We start from the raw sequence: 10,520 nt of genomic DNA, 5'->3' as shown, positions 1-10,520 counted from the left end.
TGATACTACTCAGAACCATGATATTTTCATTGGTATCGTACAGTGGGTCCCAATTTTGGTACCATGACAACACTAATCTGGAGGGGGTTCATCTGCAAAAACTAATGAAAAACTAAACAACAATATTCGGTATTCGGCCAAGCGTTTAATATTATTCAGCTTCAGCTTCGGCCACAAATTTTCATTTCGGTGCATCCCTATTCCCATCAAATGCTGACCGGAGCCGGAGGCGATGAATACCTGTGTCTACTGCAGAGTAATTTTTCCAGGGTGTGAATGCTGATTAAAACCTTTCCTGCTGTGTTAAAAAGCCAGTTATTAGCGGGTGTTAATGGGATTTTTGTGCAGTGGAAAAGGAGCAGTAGTTTGCTCTCAGTTTCTTCTTGTTTGTAGCTTGAATACACTTTTGTCTTTTGAGATGGTATTAAATTTTTTACCCATTGGATTGTGACTCTTGCAGGCAGAGTTTGTGTGGCATAAGCTGTCAGCAGACAACCTCGACCCAGACTTTGTCGAGCGACGGAGAGTCGGCCTGGAAAACTTTCTGCTGCGTGTTGCATCACATCCTGTCCTCTCCAATGACAAAATCTTCTTCCTCTTTCTGACAGAGGTTAGCAAATTAACTATTACTCATTATGTTGAAAATACTGTCCCAATGAATTATTCCACCATACATATGCAGACATACACTCTCTCACACACTCACAGTCTTACAGGGATTTCAAACTGACAATAGCACTGTGGCAATATGGTGCACGAGGCTGCACTGGTGGAACTTTACAGACAGAAGAAGTATAAAAGGGCAGTTCCAGTCAGAAGGGATATCATGCTGCAGTGGAAAAAAATGGAGGCTGAACCCAAACAGTGATCTCATTGGCATAAATGAGAAAGCCTTTAATTTCTGCCACAGAGTTATTGCTTCCATACCAGGAAGATACCTCCTAGCACATCATTTTAATCTGCTGCCCTGGTTAACTTTCCCAAGTTATAAAATCCTGCCGTGCAGAGCGTTGCCGTTTGATCCACCTTTGATTTGTACTTCATCTTCTCCCTGTAACCGTTGGCAGCGTGCTCAGACCAGTGCACCCTCTTGTGGTGTTTTGTTGTAGTGCAGTTGTAGGCTGAAAAGCCCCGCTCTTACACAGTTTGGTTGATAATCCTGTCTGTCATGTGTCTGTTATCTGTCCTCAGGAGAAAGGATGGAGGGAGGCAGTTTTGGAGACAGGCTTCCAAGACAAGGTATACAGTTGGTTTTACTTTACTTCCTTCGTGTTTTAGTTGGATAGTAGTTCATTGTCTAACTGGTTTACAAACATCCACCAAGTTCCTCTTTTCCTGAACTGCTGACTGAGAGTTTGTTGTTAACTGACACTGTCAGTGTTTCAGTCACTTGGCTTGTTTTATGATAGGCAAATTAGATCTTATCAGCAGCATCCTGTCATCTTGCCAAATGCAAATTAAAACCCTGGAGATGTGTGTGTAATTCTGTTCCCTACCAGGTTGACTCCAGACTGAAGTCTCTGAGTGCCATGTTCAGAGTCAAGAACCCTGACAAGTAGGTGTAAAGCAGCTTTTTCCAGGTGTATTTGTTTGTCAATAATACATTTTACTGTGATTTACACAAAGCAGGAGATTGTCAGATCGCTGAATTATCACAAAATTGTTTCTGAAGAGGTGTAAGTGAGTAGACTTGATTAAAAAAAAAAATATATATATATATATATTGATCCCAGTGGCTAAACAAGTAGTAAGAAGTATAATAATTAGAGTTTCTTTTTATACAACTATCACACATCAAAGCAATACAAACTGAAACACAAAGAAATGCTCAGATTCAGTGAAACGCTTATGAGGTTATGATCCATTTCTTCTACAGGCGATTCACAGCACTGAAACACTACAGTGATGAACTGAACACTGTCATCTCTCAGTTACTGAGGGTGCGGGCGGTAAGTTTTGGCACATGCAAACACTCACAGACACACACACCCAACTTCAACTGTCTGCTTAGGTTTGGCCAGTGGTTTGTATCTTTTGCATACTGTGTTGTGCAACATGTTCATCCAGATTTCACTGACATTTAATCTGCCAACTCCTGAGAGAAATTGCTGGGTATTAGCTCGCTAGATGTTTGGCTGTCTTCATCAATAACTTCAACTCTATCTCTATAATGTAATAACAATTGATTTGATTGTCTTTCCTCTAGAAAGTAGCAGACAGGCTGTATGGCGTTTACAAGGTCCATGGTAACTACGGCAGAGTCTTTAGGTGAGCAACACCTTTTCTGTTGTTTCTGCATTTCTACATCATAGTTTTAGCCCTAAAGAGAGCACCACATTTAAACAAAATAAAGCATATTTCGCTGTGTCTTTATGGACTTTCCATTTTTTTGGCATAAGGAAACTTCTACATGTACAATACTTACTGATGAATTAGCATTAAAGGAGGCAGCAGGGTCATTCCTTTAGGCCCTGATCACACAGAAAACACCACACTGCCTTTTTAAAAAAAAAAAAAATTAAATGCCACTTGTGAAAATAACCGCTCGCTGCGCCTTTTAATTGTTACCAGGCAACCACAGACTCACCTTATTCTAACCTTCCTGTGTAATCAATCTGCTGTTTATTTATTTATTTATTTCACAGTAATTCCTGGCTAGTTCCTAAAATGTTCAGGCAGAGGGTACTTGCTCTAGCCCTGGTTAAGGGTGAGAGGCTGTCAGCAAATTGTTTTTTGGGCACAGGGAAATGGAGATCTGTGTGGGTACATGAGACCCTAAAAAAGAGGGTGGGTCACAGGGAGTACCACCACTTGGTCCAGGAGCTTCTCCTCAGTGATGGCTGTTTCCAGGCATATTTTAGGATGACTCGAGGACAGTTTGACAACCTGCTGTCCTCGTCGGGCCATAAAGCTCTGGGTATCCAGCAACCGGTACCAACAGCCTCTCCTCCATTGCTTACCAACTGTAAACTCCTCTCAGACCATCTGATTGGACAATGGGGAAAAAAAGATGACGAAAAAAGAGATGATGTGGAGCATTTTTCTGCTCTGAGTTGAAGTGTTTTCAACTCGAGGAGTTCAGAGCACTCGGAAACGCAAGGCGCGTAGCAACGCAAAAACTGCGGGCAAAAAGCTTCATTCTCATTAAAAACAATTACAATAAGGTGCCTCCAGCTGCTAAAATGCGTTCTGTGTGATCAGGGCCTTAGTCATGGAGATGCTAAGTTTCTTCTTCACCATTTTGTTTTGTTTAAGTATTGTTTTCACCAGAAATTGTATGTTTGAGATGCTTTGCTAAAAACCTTGGAAGCTTCATGAAGACACAGTATACATGTATGAGCAAATAGTAGCACACAAAGCACCGTTTTGTCTTGTTACTACTCATAAGAGGCTTTATGGACTGAACAGAGAGAGTTGTAGTATTCAAGTTAAGTACACCTGAATTGTTGTGTCTCCAGTGAGTGGAGTGCCATTGAGAAAGAGATGGGAGACGGACTACAGAGTGCCGGCCACCACATGGACACGTAAGTAGACTAAAGACACTCTTCAACTGGTGTAACCCTCTCACACACTCAAATTGTAGCCTACACCTAAATGTGCTTACTAAAGCAGTTTTAGACCGGTCATTAAACTGCTAACTTCAACATGTTCTCACACATAATGTTTTGTTTGCATTTGTTGACTTGTGCAATTTGTGCACAGGTATGCTGCATCAATAGATGACATTCTGGAGGAAGAAGAGCACTATGCAGACCAGCTGAAAGAATACCTTTTCTACACTGACGCTGTTAGGTAAGTGCTTGTGTATTATTAAAAGAGAGGGAGGCATATCCAAGGCCAAGCAATTTAGTTGATGCTCTTACTGCTGTTGACAAGCTGTCAGAATAGATTGCAAGTCAGCACACTTTATTACCATTTGTAATATCATCATATTGTATGAGCTGAAGTGACATTGACATTAAAGCATCATACAGAAGTATATTAATCCTGCTTGAGTTTTCTTGACTGTTTGTTATGTAGCTAACTCTGACCTTTGAGGCTTGACTCATCAGGCTCAGGAGGAGGTGATCCTTAAAGGGATAGTTGAGATTTTTTTGGGCTGAATAAGGTGCTAATCCGTAGTTAGTGTATTACCTGCAGTAGATGTCGGCCGGCACGTCCCCAGTGTGGAGAAGCAGACAGGAGTACTAGTCAATTGAAGGAATCCATCTATACAAAAAATACAAACATTTGATGGTTTCAGTAAACATTTTTCTCTGTTTTTGGTGTTTTATACTGGAAACAATCAATTGATATTCACAAAAATGATCTGCAGAATAATTGACAAAAAAAATAATCATTATTAGAGCCCTAGTTTCATGGACAAATGACGGACGTGTCTCCTCCTGGTTAAGGGTATTGATCGTTGTTGATGTCTGGCAGAGCATTACTCACTGTGCCACACTCCATTTTGCTCATATTTTTATGTTTGGTTAAAGCTTTTCTTCGTCAGGTTTAGAGCTGTCTGTAGTAAAGGCACAATAGACTTGTGTGCTTCCGCCTCACACTGCCATTTTCCTCTATCCTTATATTCAGAACAAAGCAACATGCTGCTGCGCTAATGCAAATGCTTTAAAGCATATGTAAACCATCTGTTAGCAGGGCATGTAACGCAGACATGTTGTCAAGAGCACTGATGTTAAGGCTCCGTGATTGGATGGAGACCAGCTATGTCTCAATTTATTACTAGTGGCAGTGGAAGCGTCATTTCTGTTTGACTGCTTATTGTAATATTAGAAACAGAATGCAACAATGGAAAAATGACCTTACTTTTTGAGGTTTAAAATTTAATAAACTTTTTAATCATGTGTCCATTTCTGTGTGTGTGTGTTTAAGATCAGTATGTAGGAAACACGAGTTGATCCAGTATGAACTGGAGATGGCAGCTCAGGACCTCGTCCATAAGAAACAACAGAAAGAAGAGCTGGTCACTGGGGTAATACTCACACACTCATTTATCTCTCACTTTCTCACAAAGTACACAAGTGGTATACACACACAATGAGTCTGTCAACTCTGTTGTGATAATTGCATTTGATTACGCACAGGTGATATAGGTTACCGGAATTGGGCATGTATTTAATAACATATTTGTCATTTCATTTGATGAAAACATCAGTGAATCAATTAATTTATTTGTGTGTGTGTGTGTGTGTGTGTGTGTGTGTGTGTAGACAGTACGTGTCTTCTCTCTGAAGGGAATGACCAGTAAATTGTTTGGCCAAGAGAGCCAGGAGCAGAGGGAGAGCAGGTTGGCAGCTCTGGAGCAGAGTATCCAGGAGGGAGAGGAAATGGTCAAGGAGAAGAACACAGAGTGCCAGTAAGCTCAACACCAATTATTCAGTCCTCTGCCTTTTCTAAATTATTCCACTCTTTGTCTTGGATGTCTCTTCCTCTACCTCTTTTCCTCTGTTGGAAATACAGTATATGGTTTAATTTTTAGGCACACAATTTGCCCTTAATTTGTATATTTAATCGTTTTACCCCTTAAAGAGAAGGAACATGGCTGGTTGCAAATGTTGAGATGGGATTATCAACAACAGGAGAACAGATACCTGATTGCTTTTTCCAAGCACAAGTGGTGGTGAGGTTACTCCCATTAAACTCTTAGGTCAGGTAGCCCAGAGTCAAATTGAGGTATTGTATATGATTGAAAAGACATCAGTAATACTACTGAACTATTTTGAAAACAAAAACCACCTGTATTAACCGCCTTCGCCCATCCCTCACACCGCACAGTACTGCCATTCTCGTTCTTCCAGAACTCTGCTGCCCACATCATCACCAGAAACCCCTCCATCAGTGACATCACTCATGTCCTTCAGCAGCTTCAGTTGCTCCCAGTTAAATACCACATTGACTTCAACGCCATACTCCTCACCTTTAAGGCCATCCACAACCAAGCCCCCCTGTGCCTCTCCCAACTCTTGCACACCCACACCCCTGCCGGCACTCTCAGGTCTTCCTCTTCCATCTTCCATCTCACTGTCCCGCCACCCTGCCCGACCACTATGGTGTCTAGAGCCTGCAGCCGCTCTGCCACTTGCCTCTGGAGCTCCCTCCCACCAGACGTTTGTAGCATCAACCCACCTCTTTCAAACAGCCTATTCAGTTTGACTTGATCCTTACCTTATTGCTTACCTTGTTGACTTTTTAATCTGCTGTCATTTTCTCTATCTTTGCATGTAAGGTGACCTTGAGTGACGTGAAAGGCGCTTATAAATAAAATGTGTTATTGTTATTATTATGAAAGGAGTAACAAGCCAGTTACCACAGATTGTCCTTTTTCCTCTACTTTCTCTTCTGTGTACCTTCCCCCATACCTACTGTTCCACACAACATGACTGACAATAGCGTGTGTCTTTGTTTGTGATTGTGTCTTCAGAGAGTTTGTGCGAACCGCCTGGGAAGACATTGAACGTTTTAAGGAGCAGAAGGACAAAGATTTGCGTGAAGCACTAATCAGCTATGCCATTATGCAGATCAGCATGTGTAAGAAGGTATGGGGCTCTTACCCACAGTGTGTGTTGTCGTATAATTGCCTACTTAAAAATGCCAGGCGTTTTGTGATGGTGATATTTTCAGCAGTTCAGCTCCCCGTCTGTTTCTCTAAACTAATGTTTTGTTTTCACTTTCTCTCTGTTTCAAAACTGCTCCTGCTCTCTGTCACTCACTCTGTTCCAGGGAATCCAGGTGTGGTCCAACGCCAAGGACTGTTTCAACAAAATGTGAGCCACTTTCCCTCCGATCACTCTCCTGCACCAAAACCATAGTGAATCAGATCGTCCACAGTGGGACCATCAGCTAATTGCCACACTGCAGTCTTATGGAGCTGGACCACGGGAGCCCAAATACTGCCCTCACTTTGTTTGCCACGCTGAATGATTCTCTTTTCTCTCTTGCACACACACACATTTATTTAGAAAGAGTTTCCAAGTCAGAGTCATTCGGTGGATCCATGCCTTTTAAATCCAGATGTCTTAACAGTACTATTCTCTTTGCTCTCTGCAGATGATCCAAAGTTTCTGTACTTTTTTTCTCCTGTGTTGCACAACTGACAGCATGTCCAAGAGAAAAATCCTGCACTAATAATGCGTAATAGTTGCACAGTGGAAACGGCTGTGCAGTGTATTTCGGTACTTGTTGACACGTCTCTTGACTTATCTCTCACCCTGACAGTAATCAGGAGCTGCGCATTTCAGACAGTGGTTCATTTGACTCTTTGTAGAGTTACCTGCCTACTTGTGCCTTTTCATATTTTACTTTTAGACACGATACTCTCTCTGAAGACAATATTTTGAAAGGAAGCAAAAACTGAAAAAACTCCAACAACATTCATCCTTGATTTTGACACTTTCAAACACATTCAATTTCACACTAAAGGATTTAACTGTTACTTTGATTAGCCTGTCACCTATGCTGATGTCTGCAAAAATTCCAATGGTCTCTCTGCAAGAGCATCTATAAACTGTGCCCCCAGGCCTCCCAAATATAGCATATCTGTGCACTGAAATAAAATGGCAGACGTTGGGGAATCAGTCTGGGATTAGTTGCCAGGAATCATTTCCACAAGAATACTTTTACCACTTCTTCCCAGCCTTAAGTAAGAAGTGTAATCTTTTGAAATTCTACTCAATAAAAATGTCAGCTGAGGGAACATGAACCACACTTCAGGAAGTCACGACACGTTCACTTCCTTTTCCTCTTTCTCCTGAAATATGTTTCCTATACTTCATGCTGAAGTCAGTCATGCTGTTATTGACCGATAGCCGACCAAAGTGCTTATTACCAAGTACTAGTCTGTATAGTATGGATCAGGGGTGGGAAGCTTGGGGTAGGTTTGGTTATTGATACTGTTTTATGTTTTTTGCTTTGTGCCAAAAACAAAGAGTGATGAGTCAGATGCAGTCATGAAGGCATCAGCAGCAGTTTGGTTGCCTTCTTGAACCACTTAATTGAGGCTTTTTGTGAGACTGAAACATGATGGCGCCCCTACAAACTACCTGATCTACCAAGTGCAACTATAATTTTAGTTAAAAGCAGCACACAGAACATACAGATGAGTAGTTTGGCCTTTTCTTTGCTGTCAAGCTTTGTAGCTTTTATACCAACATTGGTTTTTGTACACCAGGGGAGGGACAAAAAAGTAGCTCTGCCCGATGTCAATGTCTTTTTCTGATGTTAAGTTACTGCACTAAATAATAGACCTGAGTTCCAAGCATGCCTCAGGTCAGTGTTTATAAAAAAAAGCTGACCAAATAGTGGAAACTTTTAACTACATACATGTCTGATCGTCTGAATCTGGCTCAATACATAAGATATCCACACACAGTGAATTTTGACTTTGCTTCCTTAATGATATCCAGCTGAGGAGGAAAGATTGGTGCAAAACGGACATTTAAAAAGTTGTGCAGGGATTATTTTCTTTCAGCTAACCCCACCCTTTCAGAATAAACAATCAATTTACTGAAATAATCCCAAATTGAGACTTTATGTATGTTTTTATAATAAATGTGTTTAATGGGAGATTGTTTTTATGTTTATGTAATCAATGAGCTAAGACACTAATAAACATTTCTTTTTTAAAAAAACATTTTCATTACATTTCTTATGATATGATGAGTCAAAGACGATACTGACAGTTATGAGGATAAGTGGCACCGCTGGTTTCACACCATGTTTACAGATTACAGAGCCAGGATGCTTGATGACTTTCCATGTACGAAACTGGATCACATGATTTTTTGTTTGTCTTTGTGGCTAAAAGATGAAATAAACGGGCGTTTAATGAGCTCGTCCTAAAGGTCGGACTGTTGATTCACCTGTGTGAAAGTCAAAGTAACACACTGCCTCACCCGTATGCAACGGTTGTCCTGTTTTTTTTTTCCACGACACCTGAGTTGATGGTGAATGAATCAGAGGGGTGTGTCCCTGTATGTTTACAGTCATGTGTTTGTGTTTCATTGATCCCTGTTAAGTCCCAGCATGCATGAAATATCAAATCCCACAGGAATGGGTATTTATTTTGTGTAGTTTCTTTTAAAGGTAATATTATTAAGATACGTTTTCTGAAGTGGACGTGTGCATCAACTGTTAAATATGATTTTTTTTAACTCCATAAGTAATTATTGTTCTTATGAATAAGATTTAAATGAGGTAGTGAGAAAAAAATATGTATTTTTTCCCAAAACAATTTAAGTTAATTGTTGTTTTGGGAGAAAAGGGTCTTTTGATGTACAACCTTTTTTAACATGTTTTTTTTTTTTTTTTTTTTTTTTTCAGCAATTGAAGAAAAAATATTGTTTTTAAAGGAATTCTTGAAGGAAGTATTTCATGCAACCTAGCTAACCGTGCTTTTGTAAAATTATTTTACAAATATTCCTCTTCCTTCACCACTTCGATTGTACAATATCTTCCTGAGACCCTCACATTTGTGTTTACTGCACCTTACATCATTCTTCATTCTGCCTAACGTAGACCCGTTGTCCTCGTTCATGGACACTTATTTGTGCCATCTAGTGGTAGGTAGAGCACATTACACTAATCCACTGTTAAAAACAAGATGGTAGCCATCTCTGCCACGTCAGTCTACAGCCAATCCCAACACAAAAGAGGACAAAACTGATCACATTTTATCATTGAAACTTGTTTATTTATGATTAATAATGTTTGTAGTTTAACATGGCAAAAATAACAAAAAAAAACAAAAAACATTTTAGCAACAGTAGCAAGCTGAGACGGTTCAATAGGAAGTTCTAGTATGAAGATGTTGGGGCTGTATTATCGTCTCGTTTGAGGACACTATGACTTTATTATTGTTGACAGTGTGTAGTTTTTTATACTCATAAGGTCCCACTGATCCCAAATAGCTAGGAGAAATTGGAAAGGCAAACCAAACAAAAGTTCAGGTCTCAGGAGGACATGAACAGCTGAGATACCAAGATACCTAAGGAAATTTGCCCTGTGATGGTTTATTATCAACTTGTTAAACGTGACTTTTAAATATGTGTACACTACAGCTTGGAAGGGTCAGACAAATCCTTGAACCTATTGGGATTTTAACGTCTCATATAGAAAAGACTGGTCAAAGGTGTGAACTATGAAATGATGCATGATTGGCGCCACCTGCCGATCATAACCAGCAACAACACTTCAATTTGGCAGGGAAGCAGCTTAACAAAGTGGTAATGAAAAGGAGAGGAGCCCGAGGAAAGGAAAGGAACATGCTCTCTTTTCAGATCCACCTACTGGTTGGTTTGCATGAGGTCATGTGTGGTTTCTTTCTCAAATAGAAACCTAGCATTAATTTAACATTAAAAACAGACCAAAGCCCTAAATTTCCAAATCCAGTAATTCAGTGTTCCCTTCAGAAACCTGATATTTTAATAAATCCAAGTAAATCATAGACTCATGAGGCTGTGAGACAGTAACACGGACGCCCTAAATCATAGCAAACTTTATATGAGAATGTTTTATAAGGA

At 40.2% G+C, this 10,520-nt stretch overlaps 1 protein-coding gene across 1 annotated transcript in view; it reads left to right on the top strand.

Annotated features, from left to right (window-relative positions):
• LOC126393127 (sorting nexin-4-like) overlaps positions 1-8,630 on the top strand; it is an 11,917-nt gene extending 3,287 nt beyond the window's left edge. The window contains exons 4-14 of the mRNA XM_050049009.1: positions 461-610; positions 1,192-1,239; positions 1,500-1,555; positions 1,877-1,949; positions 2,207-2,268; positions 3,459-3,524; positions 3,703-3,792; positions 4,876-4,975; positions 5,214-5,359; positions 6,425-6,539; positions 6,724-8,630. Of these exons, the coding sequence (XP_049904966.1) occupies positions 461-610; positions 1,192-1,239; positions 1,500-1,555; positions 1,877-1,949; positions 2,207-2,268; positions 3,459-3,524; positions 3,703-3,792; positions 4,876-4,975; positions 5,214-5,359; positions 6,425-6,539; positions 6,724-6,771 (954 nt within the window). The 3' untranslated portion in view covers positions 6,772-8,630. The remainder of the gene's footprint in view (positions 1-460; positions 611-1,191; positions 1,240-1,499; positions 1,556-1,876; positions 1,950-2,206; positions 2,269-3,458; positions 3,525-3,702; positions 3,793-4,875; positions 4,976-5,213; positions 5,360-6,424; positions 6,540-6,723) is intronic.
• The last annotated feature ends 1,890 nt before the right edge of the window (positions 8,631-10,520 follow it).

This window comes from Epinephelus moara, chromosome 7 (genome assembly GCF_006386435.1).
Source record: "Epinephelus moara isolate mb chromosome 7, YSFRI_EMoa_1.0, whole genome shotgun sequence".
Taxonomy (NCBI): Eukaryota; Metazoa; Chordata; class Actinopteri; order Perciformes; family Serranidae; genus Epinephelus; species Epinephelus moara.
This window is presented reverse-complemented; position numbering and strand designations above follow the sequence as displayed.